This window comes from Aythya marila (genome assembly GCF_965140915.1).
Source record: "Aythya marila genome assembly, chromosome: 22".
Taxonomy (NCBI): domain Eukaryota; kingdom Metazoa; phylum Chordata; class Aves; order Anseriformes; family Anatidae; genus Aythya; species Aythya marila.
In genome coordinates this window covers 3,965,296-3,983,261 of record NC_139063.1, presented here as the reverse complement: position 1 = coordinate 3,983,261, position 17,966 = coordinate 3,965,296, and the positions used below count along the sequence as shown (strand labels likewise).

General features: G+C 60.4%; 1 protein-coding gene across 1 annotated transcript in view; it reads left to right on the top strand.

Annotated features, from left to right (window-relative positions):
• The first annotated feature begins 1,002 nt into the window (after positions 1-1,002).
• Positions 1,003-17,966, top strand: part of SLC9A1 (solute carrier family 9 member A1) — a 29,509-nt gene continuing 12,545 nt past the window's right edge. Inside the window, exon 1 of the mRNA XM_082777782.1 lies at positions 1,003-1,527. Within this exon, the coding sequence (XP_082633908.1) occupies positions 1,194-1,527 (334 nt within the window). The 5' untranslated portion in view covers positions 1,003-1,193. The remainder of the gene's footprint in view (positions 1,528-17,966) is intronic.

Below are 17,966 nucleotides of genomic sequence, written 5' to 3'. Positions count from 1 at the left end.
ACGCACCCCCCTTGCAGCTGCCCCCTGCCCTGCAGTAGCTCCCTCCTGCTCCTCTGCTCCCCCTTTTGGGTTCTAACCCTGCTTTGCAGCTGCCCCCCGCCTTGCCGTGCACCCCTTACCCCCGTGCACACCCCTTACAGTTCCACCCCACTTTGCAAACCCCCCCACACCCCTTCCAGTGCCCTCTTTCCAACTGCACCCCACTTTGGAGCACACTCCTCAGCCCTCCAACCCCCTTTTCCAGTTGCAACCCCCTTTTCAGTGCTCCCCTTTCCAGTTGTACTGTTTTACAACACACTCCATTGCAATGCCCCCTTTCCAGTTGCACCCCACTTTCCAGTGCCCCTTTCCAGTTGCAGTTTCAAAACACCCCCCCCTTTCCAGTGCCACCCCAATTTGCAGTGTCCCCGTCCCACTTGCAGCCTGTTTCACAGCACACCCCCACTTTGCAGGGCTCCCTTTCCAGCTGCACCCCGTTTCAAAACACCTCCCCCTTTCCAGTCGCACCCCATATCACAGCACACCCCGCTTTGCCGTGCCCCCTTCCCAACTGCACCATCCCAAAACACCCCCCCCTTTCCAGTTGCACCCCACTTTGCAGCCCCCCCTTCCCACTCGCACTGCTTCCCAGCACCCCCCACTTTGCAGCCCCCCTTCCCAGTTACACCCCATTTCCCAGCACCATCTCCACCCCCCTCCCCGCTTCCCCCATTCCCCGCTTCCCCCATTCCCCAGCACCCCCTTTCCGCGTGCACCCCCCTTTTGCAGCACCCCCTTTCCATCTGCGCCCCCCTTTCCATCTGCACCCCCATCTCCCACCACCCCCTTTCCACCCACCCCCGCTTAAATCCCGCACTCCCCCACCCCCTTCTCTTCTCCCACCCCCTTCCCCTTTATTTTTTTCCCCTTTTTCCCCCTTTTTTTTTCCCGCCCCTCCCCGCCCTGCCCCCGGCCCGGCCCCTCCGCCGTGCCCAGGGCGCTGCATTCCGCAGGCGCTGCGGGGCCGCCTCCGCCCCTGCCTCCTCCCCGCGGCCGCCCCGGCCGCTCCGGGGGATGTTCCGCCGTTCCTCCGCCACCCAAGCCCCGGTCCCGGTCCCGGCTCTTCTCAGCCTGCCGCCGGGGCTGCTCCGAGCCCGCAGCACCCGTGGGTCCCGGTCCCCAGCGAGCCCCCGCCGCGCCCTGCGCCCTGCGCCATGGCCGCGCTCCTCCTGCCGTGGGTGCTGCTGGTGTTGCTGGGCTCGCTGCTACCCGGGCAGGGCTTGCAGGCCAACCCCATGTTGGCTTCCGAGCCTTCCCGGAGACACCCGGCACCGCTACCGGGTGGGGAAGCCGGGGGTATCACGGCCGCGCCGCCGCCGGCCACGGCGCAGGAGATGCACCCGCTGAACAAGCAGGCGGCCAACCACTCGGGCGAGGGGCACAACAAGCACCGCAAAGCCTTCCCCGTGCTGGGCATCGACTACGCTCACGTCCGCATCCCCTTCGAGATCTCCCTCTGGATCCTGCTGGCCTGCCTGATGAAGCTGGGTAGGTCGGCGGTGGTGCTGGGTGATGGGGAAGGGTCCCCACCGCGAGCGACCCCGGGGTGAGCGCCCCGCGGTAGCCCCGGGAGGGACCCCCTGGATTCCCGGGGAAGGTGCTGTCAGCATCCCGGGTGCGACCCCCGGAGCATGCAGGGTGCGACCCCCTGGCTGGACGGGGCAGCATCCCCGGGCAAAGCCCCCTTTACGCCCCGGGCACCCCAGGATGGGGGGTGCATCGCTCTCCCCGCGACCTTGTGTCTGCTGCAGGCCCGGCAGCCGGCGCAGTGGGCACCCCAGCCCCCTTGGTTGGGGCAGGCTTGCTTGTCCCGATGCCCAGAGCATCAGCGAAGATGCTCCCCGAGCACTGACCATCCCCTCTTTGGGCAAGGGGCGTTTTAGGTTTCCCTGACATCATTCGGGAGGCAGGCAGCACCGGGGAGGAAGCGTCGGCTGCGTTGCTTTGTTTCCTTCCCGAACCACAGCCGCCTTTTGTAACCTTGGAGAAATCACTTACAATTTCTCCCCGCTTCGGCCTCCCCTTCCTCCCGGGCATTGGGCTGGGCATCCCAAACCCCCGAGGATCCCTGCGGGAAGGGTGGCGAGCGGCCGGGGGCAGAGGCTGGGAGCAGACCCCGCGGGATGAGGGCTCCGGGAAGGCAGCGGCGTGCCGGGGTGGCCGGCGGGTTTTGGTTGAGTGTTTCCCAAACTTCTGCAGCTGGATCGATCGCGAGCCAACCACCCCACAGCGTGCCGTGGTGCCACCACCTCGCACCCACCGGCACCCAAGGGCCAGACCTGGGGAGGTCGCGTTGGCCCCGCTCCAGCTGGGGATTTCGAGGGCAGGTGAAATGTTTGCCTGTCCCAGCCCTAGAGTGGGCGACGGGAGGGAGGGAGGGAGGATGTGTGTTGCCTTAATTTTGTTCCTTAATTACCGTCAGAGCCGTAGCAGCGCTAGCAGCTCCTTCTGGAGCACTGCAACAGATTGAAATCTGGCTGGGGGTCCTGAGACATCACAGCCAGGGACATTTCCCTCGGGTGCCTGCTTTAAGCCGTTCTCCATCCTGCTCCACTGGGTCCCAGAGACCCCAGATGTGGCCGGGATCGCGGACACTCCCTGCCAAAGTTTTCCCCCAAAGCACCTCACCCCGTTCCCAGCCTGCTGCGAGCGTGCACAGGCCGGTAAAACCCCATTTTCCGAACCCCTCCCGCATGTTTTATTCACGCGTAGGCAAACGAGTGAAAACGTTTCCATGCCAGAGGCTTCCCGGGCGAGCAGAGCGGCGTGGCGAGGCGGAAAGGGGACGTGTGGGTTTCGGCCCTTCCGGGCTTCCCCCGTGGAGCAAAGTGCTTCAAAAGCGTGGGTGGCTGAAGGCAGCCTCGCCGCAGGAAACGCGGCCCTGAAACCTCCTCTCCCATGGCTCACCTAGCATCTGTTAAGCGACCTCTGCTAGCTGCTCGGGGCTACTGCACCGCCGTCTCTGCCGCCTGTCTCGGGGAGTAAAGAGTGATGAAATCAGGAGGATCTGCGCGGAAGCCAGAGGAGAAAGGAGGGGCCAACACGGCTGGCCCCTCTCCAGCCAGGGCTCTGCTCTCGGACGAACTCAGGGCACGATTTGGGAACCTCGGCTCGCTGCCCGAAGCCCCCCGTGGGCAGCGGAGAGCCCGTGGGGCACGGGGACATCCCCACGGGCAGCCAGAGGCTGTTCTGGGAGCCTGCCCTGAAAGTTAGGGTTTGTTTGCCTTGCGTGGAAAGTTATTTCTGGCCGTCAGCTGAGCTCGGTTCGTTCACAGTAAAAGTATTCCGCAGGGCTGTGCGGTGATGGGGAGTATTTTAGGAGCTGCCTCGCAGCTCTGGCAAGGGTCCCTCGAGGACGGCAGGTGCTCTGCAGGGATGCTGCTGATGCCAAAACCGTACCTTCAGCTACCGACCTAGCAGGGGCTTTGGTAGCAGAGCCGTAACGGGGCTTCGTCCTCTTCCTCGGCCTCTTCCCCAGGGTTTTGAGGTTGCGTCAGAGCGAGGGGGACGGCGGGGCTGGCTTGGCGTGCTGTTCCCACGTTGCTGGTAGAGCTGAATATTCAGGCTCCCTCAGCTCCATCCCGTCCTGCATCAGAAGAAGTTACACAGAAGTCAGCACGTCGCCTCTGGGTGTCCCCAGCTGGGGTGCCAGGGGGTGACCGCACGGTACAGGCAGTCCAGGGGCTTGGAAGCACTTCCAGAGCTCTCCCTTGTGCCAGGAGATGCAGCCAGAGCCTTGTCCTGCTGCTGGGTTTCTCCTGATTGCTCTGGGTAATTCACAGGCAGCCTTTGGGGCTTAAAGGGGGACATAAAGGCAGCGTGGGGATGCCCCTTTGAGGCATTTCACCCCTCATTTCACTCCTGCACCCCGCTTTTTGGGACAGGACACGTCGCTTGTGGCCGCCGCGTGCCTCGCAGGCGTGGGCTGCTTCTGCGTTGCCTCATCCCAGCACGGAAGGGCACGGCTGCTGCTGCCTGCTGCCTGCTTCCCTTTGCGCTCGAGCAGCATTTTCAGCCTGTGGGGGAGAAAATGGGGGAGGGACAGCCATGACTGGGCTTTTCCAACGCCCCACCAGCTACGTGCAGGCCACATCTGGCGGTGACCGTGCCAGGAGCGGAGCTGGGTTAGCTCGCGGTGTCGCAAGGAGATTTTGTCTCAGCCTGTTGCGTGTCCCCAGCACGTCAGACCTCCAATCCCTCTGTCCCCGGCCTCCCCGCTGCCTTACTCACTTCCTCGAGGCTGTTTGCGAGGGCTTTGTAAGGGTACCGGGGGGTTTTCCTCAGCAGGGTGCTGGGGGAGCAGCTGGGGAAGGGCTGGGTGCCGTGCCCAGCACAGGACCGGCTGCACGAACCCGGTGTCCTGAGCCCAGCAGCGGGGGGAATGAACGACCTTTCAGCTCCAGCAGAGGATCAGGAGCATTCGGGTTCGGCTGTAAACATTTTTCTATTTCGGGGGAAAGGGAAGGAGTGAGTCAGGGCTGGGAACAGCCGCTTGTGGTGAGCAGTCCCCTCGCTGGCTCGTCCAGGCGTGGGCTGGGGCCTGGTGGTCGGAGCTCTGCTGCAAACCAGCTCCTGCCCACCTGCAGGGTTAGCTGCGTCCCCAAAGCCCATCTCAGGTCCTGCCTTTTGCAACAGAAAAGCACAGCAGTCCTATTTCCCTCCCGGGGTCAGGTTTGATGCAGGACGGCCGTGTTATTTGCAGGGTTAGCTGCACCAAGTGGCTGTCCTGCATCGGAGAGCTCCCAGGTCCTTCATGGAACAGCCTCACCACTGCACCTAGCAGCTCAGGCAGGTACCGGGGTCATGATTTCCTACACGTCTGCTCGAGGGACTGCTGCAGAGGTTACCTACGAGGCAGTGCTCTGTGGCCGAGCTCTCCTGCCCTGCTTTTGCTCGCTGGTGCGTGCGAGACGTTAATTCAGCGCCCGGTGCAGCAGGCTCTGCTCGGAGCCCGTAGCAATCACTGAGTCATTGCTCTGCCTTCTTTCTTCCCCCTTCACAGCCTTTTTTCTGTTTGTGTGCCTGGGCCGGGGCTGTTTGGGGTGTCTCCGTCTCTCACAGTCTGGCAGCAGCCAGCGCCGTCCCCATGCCTGCAGGAAAATCCCCCCCATGGCCCCTGTCCTTATCAGAGCCCCATAAAACCACCTGGGGAGCGTGTCCCTGCAGAGCCAGCTGTCCTGGCAGAGAGGGAGCCCAAAGCCCTGGGATTTGGTGTCACGTCTCAGCTCCGTTTGCAGGGCACGAGGCAGGCACCGGGTCCAGCTCCTGCGTTCAGCGGCGGCGCTGCGGGGGCGGTTGGTTGCCTTTGGCCAGCTCCAGCCGGCCGTCCCTGTCACTGCTGGTGTCTGGAGAGGAACGAGATTAAGGAAGTCCCTTGGGGCCTGCGGGCTGGTGATAGGAGCTGAAAAAAGAAGAGCAAAACGTGACCAATGCACGTGGGGTTGTGGGCAGAGCGAGCCCGGCGGGGGCTGGGGGTAGCTGTGGGCACGGCGGGTCGGATCCTGCGCTCGGAGGAGAGGGGACGGTTTCCAAATTGGCGAGGGAATGTTTTTTAGAGGCTGACAGCTGCAGTCTGACAGCCAGACTTGGGTGCTAAAACGCTTGAGCGCTTTTCAAATGCCACCCTCTGGTTTTCAGCCTGCCGCATCCATCTCCTGGGGCTGGGTGCTCCTGGAGGGGCCACCCCGGAGGTCTCACAAAAACCCGTGGGTTTGGGGCGAGGACTTGTTGGGGTGAACGAGCCGGGTAGCAAACCTGTCGTGCTGGAGGCAGGGAGCGGGGAACGGCAGGTTTGGGGTGCAGAAATTCATCCCTGAGACAGGACACGAGGGGACAGCACCGGGAGAGCAACGCCGTTTGCAGGGCTCAGGAAGGAGACGAGAAGAAACGTTCGGACGTGCTTCAGCCTTCATCATCGCGTCGGAAATACGTCTGCGTGACGTGTGGCGTGAGCACACCCGGAGTTATCTCTGCTCCCCGTTATCTGGGAGTTATCTCTGCTCGCCGTCTGCCTGGCAGGGCTCTCGGGCTCCTTGGGGTGAGGACACGGGGAGCACGGCGGGGTCACTCCGCTGGGATGGGTTTGGCTCCGTGAGCTCTGTCATCTGGGTCTGGGCTCTCTGATGTGGGTTCCCTCGGGGACCCCAAGGCTTGTCCTACAGCCTGCCTGCTCGTTACGTGCAGGGGCTGCAATTACCAAGGCAGAAATACAGGCTGAGAGCGCCCCAGACCTCGCCACGCGTCGCCCCGTTTGTGTCGGTGAGCTGGGGGCTGTTCTGCAGGGGACCTGAGGCCTGGTGAATAACCAAGGGAAGGAGCTGGAAGAACTGCTGCAGCTGGAGCCACCCAAGTGTAAATTGTCGTGCTAATGAATTTAAACAGCCTCTTCTAATGCTGACTTGTTGCGTTGGGCTTCCTGGTCGGGGAATGATCCAGCGCTCGCTGTGGTTTGCCTTCTCTCCCTTTCTGGTTTGCCTTCTCAGAAGGAACGTCCATGGCGTTGTTTTCTTCCTGTTCTGCCCGTTGCTGATGTCTGAGCAAAAATAAAACCTCCAAACTGTTCCCTCCGTGGATCTGAGAAAACCATTACATTAATTAGGGCTGGAAGAGCGAAAGGTTCCTGCTGTGGGGTACAGGATGGTGATGGAGTGGGGAAGGATGAACGCGTCTGAGCGCAGTGCTGCTAATCACAGCCCGGACCTCCCCAGCGAGGCATAATGCCCATTAAAACAGAATTATGTGTGTTTTGCAGTCACGACTTTCCCCTGTACGGGAACCTCGTCACCTGCTGTGCTTTCTGTACCCGAAGGCCATTCGGGAACTGAAGCTTTTGTTTCGTCCCATTTATTCATTGTGCCAGGGGCCGGGGAAGGGCGAGCTTCCCGCAAAGCTTGCAGGTGGGATTTGGGGTGTGAGTGTTGTTTGGCAAAGTCCTGCGATGGCCAGAGCCTGGATCAGCGCTGGCCCAGCTTTTGGGGAGATGTTGGGAAGTTGTCCCTCCCCTGAGACCTCAAATAGACCCGGGATGGTTTGGGGTTAGAAGTAGAAGGAGCTGATATTTGGCCCGTTTGGTTTACAGGACCCCACATCAGATGGTCCCAGTGATGTCCTCCACCCCAGCACGTCTCAGACATGCAGCCACGGCTTATCCACAATACCCAAAGCTGCCGGAGATCCCTTAGAAATTACTGGGGTGGAGAAGTAGCCTGCTGCCTTCAATTAGTGTGGTAAAACAGGTTGTGAAGCATTCATGGAGAAATGCAAACTGGCTGGAGCTGGAGGGAAGGGAGAGGGTCCTTCTTTGGGTTACGGCACAGGGAAGGGAGCTCCTTGTCTGCAAGGGAGGGACAGAGAGCTCAGGGGAACTGGGGAGCTCAGGGGGCTGGGGTTTGGCTCTGGGCTGTCCCAGGGTCGTGCAGGAGGCAGCCCTGTGCTGAGAGCATCGCCCCAGCCGGCGCTCTGTGGATGCGGCTGTGGGCACTGAAAGAGGAAACTTTAAGCAAGCAACGATGAAGATGAATTACTGCAGCTGCCTCGTAAACATTTGATTACTTTTTTTTTTTTTTTTTTTTTTTTTTCCCTTTTGGGTCCCCAAGGCTTAATTTGTTCAAATAAAACCAAATCCATCAGGAATACTCTGCGAAAACACGGGCTAGCTGAGCCGAGACGGAGCTCCGGTTCTGGTGCTGGAGCCGAGCTGCACTTCTCTGGTGCACCTCTCTCTGGTGCAGCTTGATAACAGCCTCGGGGGTTTGAAATCTCTGCTGGCTGGCTTCAAAGTGAAGCTTTGAAGGGGAATTGTGGCCACAGTTTGGCTTTGGCCAAGTGTCAATGCTCGGTTTTCCTGCTCATGGATGCGCTGCTGCTTGAGGCGAGTCGTATGATCACCGTCTATTCAATGTGATGCTTGATGGTATCTCGCTTCTCTCTCTAATTTTCCAGCACCTTCCAGTTGTGTATTAATTGCGGGAGGGATATCTTGCGGTGTTTTGTTCTCCTGCTCTGTCCTGGGGCAGAAGAACACCCGTGTGCTTCTGCTTGGGAGCGAAGAAGTGAAATTAAAATCGTGGCAGGCAGGCAGGCACGCACACGTTGCTGCTGCGGGTTGCTCAGCAGTGGTGAGATCAAAGATTGATCGCTGCTCACAGCCACGTAGGGAGAATTGGGCAGCTTGTGCTTTGGTGAGACGTCACCACGTGGCTCGGGGTTGCCTCCTAGAGAGCTTGGCCCACTTGCTAGCTCCATCCCCGGCACGATGGATGTGATGGGGACAGGGCTGACCGAAGGCTCAGGAAGTTGATCCCGGAGTGGAAAGTTGAAGAGTACAAAGTGCTTCTCGTAATCAGAAGGGAACAAATGCGTTTCCTTGGGTTGCCCAGGAGTGACTCATAAACATCATAGCATGCAGCAGTCTTTGTCTCCAGAAAGTCGTAACACAATCAGCCTCGAGGGACGGCTCTTGAATTCCACTTAATAGTGGGTGGTGGTAGAAAATCATTCCCCTCTCTCTGTTAAGCCTGCAAGAGGCACATCTGCAGTAGCAGGCTCCCTTTTGCAGATTTCCAGCAGGGTTTTTTCAGGGCTTGGAATTGTTTAGGAGTCACGACATGCCAAATCTTAGTGACAAATCCGCAGAGCAGGCAGCTTCTCGCCCTGGTGCTGGAGGTTTTAGCAGCACAAACGCCACAGGCACAGGCTTAGGCGTGCACAGACCTTTAAGCAGGAGAGCTGGAGTATCCAGCCTCAGTTTCCCTCTGCAGTCCCGGTCCCTGGGGTAACGTATGGGCTCTTCATGCCTGTGAAATGCCACGTGGAAAAGAGCATCTGCAACCAGGAGCATGCGTTTTAGGTTGGCTGGGTGTGAAATCGCACCGTGCATGCTCCTGCTCGGGAAGGATGCTGGAGGACCGGTGGTGTCGCAGCGCAGGAAGGCTGAAACGGTGCCTGAAGAGGTGGCTCCAGGCCCCTGGGACTCGTCAGCCCCTCGGGTCCCGGCGTGGAACTGCGTCACGGCAGCTCCCGTGGGATGCTCAGGAAGAGGATAAGTGGCTGGACGCTTGCTCCGGCTCCCGGCTCGCCGCCGTCGTGTGCTGCAGGTGGCGGGGCTTTGTCTGGCTTCGCCAAGTCCGGTAGTAATCGGGGAGATATTGCAATCGCATCCTCCCTCTGGTCGCAGTGGCTACCAGCAGGTTGTTTCCTGAAAAGCTTTTGTTTGTCTTTCCTGCCCCTGTTTCCGGGAGGAAATCTGCCCTTCCTGGGAAGGGCGATTGGCATTGCTCGGCCTGGGGAGTTTGCCAGTGGTCACCTTGGGCTCGTGGGGGTTTAACTCTTGCTGGGGCTCCAAGGGCCAGCAGGAACCAGTTAATAAATGCTGCACCGTGTGGTTGAAGGCAAGAAGCTGGGAGAGCGACTGCAGTCTTATTTTGGGTGGCCAGCAGTCTCCAAACATCGCCTTGAGTGTCTCCGACTCCAGAGCAGTCCAATATCTTCACGGAGCAGTGTGAGCTTCAGCTTTGTGCTCTACAAAGGTAACCTGGACGATTTTATTGCAGAAAGCCCACGGCTTCAGCCAGCCTGGCTGCACCGACCCCTCCTAGCCCAGCTATTTGTGGCATCCAGCGCACGCTGCAGCAGCTGAAGAAGTCTGAGAAAAATACGGCTGCCGAGCGGTTGTGTTTAGCTCCTGGCCCTTTTCCGTGGAGCTGGAACGGTTTTTGGTAGCCCTCCTTTTGTTGGGCCGTCTCAAAGAGCTCTGCCCCAGCTGCTGTCCCCTCTCTGATGCGGCTGGAGGATGCAGACCCAGACGAGGATGCTGTTGCCATATAGAAAAATCAGACTTTTGGGGTAAATGCGCCGAGCCCCCAGCGTGCCGCTGCGATGCCACCGGGCCGGGGACGAGGCTGCGGGCTCAGCCTGAGCCCTGCAGCAACCGCAGCAGAGCTTTGGCCCCGCGTGCCCAGCTGCTGCTGGACCAGTGCCACGGGCAGGGGCAGGTTCACATGGTCACGCCTTAGCAAAAGGGAGCGTGGAGCTGCTCTGCAGGCTCTCAGCAGGTTTGGTAATCCCAGCCCCTGGCTTGGGAGCGGCCGGGGAATGTGCCCGCCGGAGCAACGCCGGCACCGAGCTGGTGGGACCGGGGCTACCGGGGGTACCTTGGACTCAGTGGAGGTTTTTCACATCCAGCTTGGCACCTAGCGCCAAGCAATTCCTTCCTTGAGCGGTTTTCCAAAGCTCCTCTGGAGGATGTTGGGTTTTGCAGCATCTCGTCGAGCAGGAGCCCTGCTGAGGCTGCGTTACACCTCCCTCGTTCCCGTCAGGAGGCAAAGGGGCACTGCTGTGCTCACAGCTCTGCCCCACGAGGTCTGGGAGAGGGCTCCTCAAGACACCGAGCAGCCCAGGGCTCTTCGAGATGCCAGGCATCACTGCTTCCCTCAGCAGCATCTCCGTGTGGCTCCGTGTTTCCTCCCTGCTTGAAATTCTGGAGCCGTTGGGTGATGGTCCAGGGCGCCACGGGTCCCTCCTGTAAGAGCAAGTAGCTCTTCCTTTGTATCTGCTCCTCGTGCAGAGTGCCCTTGGCTTTCCTTTTGGTTTGAAGGGGAGGCATTATCTAAACATAGGACTGGAAATTGGGAGCTGCTGAGTTCTGATGCCAGCTCTCACGCTGTTCGCTTGGGGACGCGGGCAAGTCCATTTAATGTCTTTTGTTTCTCATTTCCTTTTTACAGCTGAGAGGAAATTAATACCAGCTCTGTAAAAGACTCCCAATTGATCTGTTAATTTCTTGTGAGTGCTTCGGAGATAAAATGAGGGTACGTGCCTTTTGTTGCAGTGGTTCTCCCTGCTCTCAAACAAATTCAAGTGCTTCTGCTAAACGCTCCTGTCCGCGGATCACCGTCACGGTGCTCTCCTGCGGCGCACGGATGCTTTGTGCTGGAGTTGGTGCTGCCCAGCAGCTTCAGCAGTGCTCTGTTAACCCAGCCCAGGTGCCACCGACTGGGTGACGAGGACCTGTGGGACACGGGAAGGCTTTGGGCTGCCCCAGCCTCATTGTCCTGTCCTCTCTTGGAGGCCATCTCCGTCCCACGTGGCGGCTGTCCTGCTGCTCTCCCCTAAGCCTTCTGCTTGTGCTGCGTGCCCCGTGTCAGGGCCAGCTCTCAGCGGTGCTGAGAGGGCTGAGCCCTGCACAGGCTGGTTGAGGTTGGTACAAGTGGCAGTAAATTGGTGCAGAGGCTCAGGACAGGCCCCTTCCTGCCCAAGGGCACCAGCACCGCCGCTGCGGTTTGCTGCCAGCAGCACGGCGCAGCACAGTGGAGCAAAGCGTTTAATGTCAGTTCGTCGTGGTTAATTAGGGCTGGGGAGGGAAGATGAAAGAGTGCTCGGGTTCAGCTGGCTGTGAGCAGGCATTCCTGGTCAGGGCAGTGAGGTTTAATTTGGGAAGAGCTCGGCCTTCGCCGGGGGCACCCTCGCTCTTGGTTTTCCAGCAGGAAATCCTCTGAGCTGGACGGGGTGCGGAAGGCAGCGCCTGCAGAGCGTGAGCCGGCGTGGGGAGGATGTGGTGAGGCTGAGCATCGAGATGTTCCAGCTCTGTGCTGGGCTCGCTGCTCTGCGAGGGAAAGCCCTGGTGCGTGCTAGGTTGTGCCGCGGCACGGCGCTGGGTAAGCTGCTGGGATCCCCCGGCGTGGTGAGCTGGGAGCCTGCAGATCCTCCGTGCAAAGGTCTCAGCGGGTTTCACCGAGCTGTGCCCTGCTGGGTGATTGGGAAGAAAGGGAGGGAAGAGCTGAGCTGGCAAATTGCAAATCCAGCAGCAGGCAGCCGTCCCCAGCTCCGTGCCGGAGGGGCTCTGGGTGCCTGCGTGCTCGGTCTGCGTTGGGCTCCAGGAAAGGGAGCTCTCATTGTCGTCGTCGGTGCCCTCACCGTTTGCGTAAGCAGCTTGTTTGTGAGTGCACACGGCAGCTCTCTGCAGGGCGCTGCACCCATCCTGGCAGGCTGCTAGCCAGGGTTCCTGCAGATGATTCAGATCTGCCTCGTGTGCCTGGGCTCGTTGCATCCTCCTCCTCCTGCGCTGCAGTACTGCAGCGCTGCCGTCAAGGTCCCAAGGCACCAGCATCTCATTTGGCTGCAGCGCAGCGGCCTCACCCCCTGCGACCTTCCAGCAGGGCTCTGTGCAGGGGAACGAGGTTTCCCTCACCGAGGGGGGAGTTTTGCCTCCGCAGGGGTGCACGCACAGAGGGGCATCAGGGAAAGGCAGGGAGCGCGGCTCATCTGCTCGCAGACCCTGCCTGCAGCTGCTGCAGGATGAAGGGGCGCTTTTGGTTGCGTTCCCCAGACTGCTCGTCTTTTTGGGACCCTTCTGCATCCCCAAATCCAGCCCTGCACTAAAACACAACCTTGTGTTTTCCTGGTGGGGGGCAGTACCTTAAGCATCTGTGAGTGTTTCTCTGCTGGTGCTGCCTGTGGCTAGGAGGGGGCTGCACCACCAGGGCATGAAGTTTGGCCCTCCTGTATCCCCCTGGGGCCAGACGACGCCTGCCACGGCTGGTACAGCCCTCGTTGGAGCCAGCAGCCCTGGGGGGGCCACACGAGAGCTTCCAAGGAAAGAGCAAGGCGCTGGCACCAGGGGCTGGCTGAGAGGCACGTTCCTGCGTGAAGTTGCTGCAGGCGCTGGGTTACCAGAAGAGGTTTTTCCCTTTCCAGGACTCCTCGCCCTGCCCTGCCAAGCTGTTCCAGACCCACGTGGGGTTCGTGGGCTGCTCCTCGTGCTCTGAGCCCTTCCCACCAGTGGCAGGATGGAGAGGAGCAGTGCCACCAGTGCCCTGCAGCGACGGCTGGTGCCACGGCACACCAGACCCGCTCCAGGTATCACCAGTCCCTTTGGCTGTTGCTCGTCCTAGAAGCCAGAATGCATTAAATGGCTCCAAAGAACCTCTCTCTGAAAGGCTCTGGGCACGGAATAGCACAGCCTCTCACCTCGGACAGGCTCTGAGCTGTCCTTCTCCTTGTCCCTGGATCCTGCAGCGTGCCAGGCCAGCCGTGCTGACACTCTAGCTCCTGTCCTCGGCGCACAAGGGGCACGAGGAGCTCTCACAGCATCCTGCTGAGGAAGGCTCTGGCTTCCACATTTTCTCTGTTTACCCCATTGTGAGGCATGGGCTGTGCTCCCTGAAGGTCCCCAGAGGAGATAGGGGAAAGGCAAGCACGTGTGTGCTTCCTCCAGCCACCCCGGGGGTGCAGGATGCCTCGACTTGTCTCCTCCATCCGAGGCTTTGCTGGGGGCTCACGAAGCGCTGCAGGAAGCTGGGGCAGCTGCCAGGCTCTCCGACTTCACCAGCCCTGCTGCGAAACCCTCGCCAGCCCCTCCTGGCGAGATGCGGAGGCACCATAAGCTCTTTGCCTGGGATGAAGGCTCTCTCCTGATGCAGGCTGTGGAGCTCTCATGGTTTGACTCATTCATGAGTCGTCCCAGCGCTATCAGCGCCGTTCTTATCTCTTGTAGAGCAGCCGGGGCCGGGCAGGTCACCTTCTCGTGCACGTTTGCCTTGCTGTATGCAGACGGGCTGAGCACACAAGCCTGGGCGAGCTGGAGGCTGTGCCAGGCACCTCTTGATCTCCTATCGCAGCAAACTCCCTTCCTTTCACCCCCAGCCTATTTGCTGGAAGGGAAGGAAAACAAGGGGCAATTCAGTGGCTGGGCGGGGGGACCGGCTGTTTGAGCACGGGCAGCGGGATGGGAACGTCAGACCTGAAAAAAAAGAAAAAATAAAGGCTCTATCTGCAGCAAATAGCAACGGGGCTTAATGGCTGTTGGCTGCCATGCGGTACCAAGGTGGTTTCTGGAGGCATATATGTGTAATCGAGCTCGTCGACAAGGTTTGGGAGCCAGCCAGGGCTCCGTGTGTGCGGGGGGACGGATCCTGCAGGGATCCAGGCCAGGGGCGGCTCCGTCCTGAGCCTTGGGTGGGTGCTGGCCCTGCAGCCCCGCTGCGGGATCTGCATTAACTCAGTGAGTCACGAGAAGCAGTATAAATTAATTAAGTTCCCATTTCTTGGCTTTTCTTCCTAATTAGCCACAGGAAAATAATGAGGGTTGCACAGAACGTTTTGTTTGATCTGGAGCAAATCGTTCCGCTTGCGAGCTTTTTATGTACCTGTACCTTAAAGAATAGAGGGAAAACGTCAACTCCCGAGCAGAAAATGGCATTTCGGAGGGGAAGATCAAAAGATTTCCATTCTGTGCATCGAGGCCGTGGGATGCTTTTCTAAAAGGTCTCCCCCAGCCAACACAGATCATTGCCGGCAGCCCGCCGGAGCTGCAGAAGTGTCCTCAGGAGACCTGGACCTGCATGAAAATGCTGCCTGTTCCGTGGTGGAGCAGAGCAGGGCTTGTGACCAGCCCCACCGAGCTGCCCAGGCTGGGCAGTCCCCGAGCGAGCCCGTTTGGTACCCCGGAGGGTTGGAGGCTCAGGTGGTGAGGCTGCAGCCTGGGAGCCACGATGGATGTAATTTAAGTGCCGTGCTTTTCCCACTTCCCCTTGCAGGGTGACAGGAGCTGTGGCTCTGCTCTATTTTTAGGTGTAAATCACCAGCTCTTTAATTCCTTCACAGCGAGTTCAATTTTCATCCCCTTCCCTGGAGACTTCCCCGCTCCGTCTGCTAGCGGCGGCGGGGCCGGGTGCGTGCGGCTCCATCTCCTCCCTCCGTGCCCTGCTCCCTGCTCATGTGCGCAGGCTGCTCGCTGGATCCTCTCCCTTTTACGAGGCAGACGGAGGCCAGACGCACGTAGAGCAGCCACGAGACGTCCCGGGAGGAGGCCGTGCTGCAGGCCAGGAGCAATCAGCAAAGCCTGGCTGAGCTTTGGACAACGGCAGCGGCGGCGCACGGCCGGGTGCTTCGCCGCTGCGCAGGGGAGAGAGGAATCTGGCTCCTTTTTTGGAGCCACGGTCAGGGTCTGGGAGCACAGGACGGGTTATTTCCCCCGGGGACGGGTTGCAAAATTCGGTCTTGATGGGTTGCAGCTGGGAGCTGAGATTAGAGGGGATGCCAACAGCGAGGCCCCGGGGAGCTGCGCTGCTGCGCCATGGGGAGCCCTCTCCTCGCAGCCCCAGTGGGCAGGACAGCAAGGAGGAACACCAGAGAGCTGGAATCACGGCTGTTTCTACAACCACAGGCTGTGAATGCCCTAAAAGCTCCCACACACCAAGGGAAGGGCTGGCAGAGCGCAGGGACCAGCTCCTTGTCCCCTGCCAGCCCTGTGCCGCGGGGCAGACGTCCCCAGGGACAGCATCCTGGTGCTGTGATGGCCCCGTGGAGCAGGGGGGACCCGTGGAGAGGGAGGGAATGTGGGGCCTCAGCAGCACGAGAGGTCTGCTGTGGGAAACAGTTGGCGGGTAAGGCAGGAGCTAACGAGACAGCAGCGTGGCAGGAGAGCTGGCAGCAGGGCTCTGTTCCTCCATCCACGTGGGGTTTTAGCCCTGCCTGTGGTTTGCTCACACATCCTCAACCCTTTGCCACCCCAAAATGCAGAGTCGGAAAGCCTTCCCCACTGCAGCACCCGATTTTGTGAGCCGAGGTGCAGCTCTGCTCTGCGAGGGGGTTGGGTTTGCTGGAGGGGGAACTGGGAGAAATCCCCCGGACACCACTTGGCTCCGAGGTCCCGGTCCTGTTCTTGGCCTCCCCGTGCAGGCACCGCCCGGCTCCGTCCCTCCGGCCCTGGCAGTGCCTCGGTGGGCTGGGAAATGGCTTTGTAAGTGCCCAGCCCCTGTGGCTGGTGACACACGGGTGGCTTCACCTGGGGCTTACCCAGGAAAGCGTCCGTGTGCCGGGGCTCTCCGCGGTTCCCGTGTCACGAGGGAAGGAGCCAGCACCTCCCTGCGTCTGTCACCGCTGGCTGGTGGCTTTGCTGATGGAGCAGGATCCACCTGGCTGCAGCCAGCCTGCTGCCCAGAAGGGTTAAAGTGGCTTTTGGAGGGGCCCTGGCGCTGCTGAGCCACGTGTGCCTCCTTCAGCCGGTGCTCTCTGCAGTGTCCTTCAGAAGGGCAGCCCTGCTGAGCATGCCTGCCCCCCCCTCGCTGCCTCCTTCCCGGCTTGGTGCCTTCTCCCTGGGCTTTTCCAGCACTGCTGCATGTCCCACAGCACATCCCTGCCCCAGCCACGATGCCACCGGTCCCACCGTGGGGTCCCCGGGGCTGCAGCGAGCACAGTGGCATGGCCATAGGACGTTGGTACACCTCTGGGACCTCCTCGTCCAGCCTAACCCCGTGCTCACCTCCTTCCTCTCAGCACAAATCTCCCAGGGGGTGGAAGGGCTGTGAAATCCCTGCCAAAATAACCCTTTGGGTTCTCCCCAGGGGCTGCCGCACGCTTGCCAAACCCTGCAGCAGCTCTTGTAGACTCCTGAAGCCCTGGGAAGGGGGTGTTTTTGTAACTGGCCTCGTTTCTCGTGCCTCCTCTCAGCTAGCAGACGTCCTCCTGGAAGCAGCGTGGCTCTGCCATAAATCTCGCTGCGTGGGCACTCGGGAAGCCGGGGGTGCAGCCGCAGGAGCGTGACATCCAACTGTGAGCGTGCCAACGCCGTGCGCTGCCTCCCCTCGTGGCTGCCGGCGCTCCCGGTGCTGCCCGTGTCAGAGGAGGGCTGTGCACAGGGTGAATTTTGGGGTTGAGGGTTGGGATGCAATGCCCGGCAGCAATCCAGCTCTGGGATTGTGGATGTGAGCATGTGGCAGCTCTGGGAGCTGTTGGGACCTGATAATGCTGGTCCCCAGGGCGGGCACGCCATGTCTCTGTACCCTGCGGGCATCACCGGGCACTGGGACGTGGGCTGAGGTCGTGCTGGGACCAGTGGTGGAAAACTGGGCTTAGCACTGGGCGATCTGAGGGGTGGGCTCGCCTTTTGAGTCCTGCCAGCCCCCAGTGCCTCGGGTCCTGGCAAAGAGCGTGAAAACGGAGCCTGGTGGGTTTTATTTCTGGCTTCTGACCATCAGCAATTTTTTAGGGGCTGGGGAGTTTTGTGGCTCAGACTCCAGCCATGTCCCCGGGGTGGGAGCTCGTGGCATAGGGCATAAGCGCATAAAGGCTTCTCCTTTCTTTCTCCATCAGCATTCTTTTAAAGGATTTGATTAAAACACTATTAAAACATTCCTTCTGCACTGCTTTGGGAAAGGTCCTTAAAGCAGGGGAGCGCTGCCAGAGCCGTGACTAAGCCCAACCTTGGATCCCGTGCCACACGGAGCTGTACTGCAGCATGGCAAGAGGGGACAGCACGGGGTGGGTGGGATGGGGGACTTGCTGGCGGGCAGGTGACCCCATGGGCACGCCGTGCCCCTGGTCCTGGGGGCTTTCTGCTGCGGGGTGAGGCTGTGCTGAGCGCCCTGAGGTGCCGCTGGCCCCCTTTCACAGCGGGTTGCCAGCTCCCGGGGCGGCTCTCAAGTGGCCTGTGCTTGGAGAGCAGCAAATTGGCCACTTTTGGCCTGGAGAGAAGATTTCCAAAGGGCTGCGAGCAGCTCAGGGCACTCAGATCGCCTCTTTGAGCTGCGGTGCCAGAATGGCAAACGCTCGTGTGGGGTCTGGGTCTCTCGGACAGCTGCGCTCCGCGGCTGCTGCCTCTGGGCTGCTTCCCAGCACCTCTCCCTCCGTATCCCTTCAGGCTGGGGCTTGGGCAGGAGGTGGGGGCAGATCAGATGTGGCAGGTTTCGAGTCGTTAGGCAGGGAAGGAGCAGACGCAGTGGGACAGGGCTTATATAATGCCAGGCACGGCACCCGCCCAGCCGACAGCGCCGCTGCAACCCAGTTACGGCGAAGGAAGGGGGGGAAAAAAAAAAAAACGCATGTAGGTTGGAGTCTCTCCCAGGCTGTTGGGTTGGGAGTAAATATTTACGTGGTGCTGCATCCATCAGCATCGAGGTCCTTGGGGAAAGCTGCCTGGGCCCCCCCTG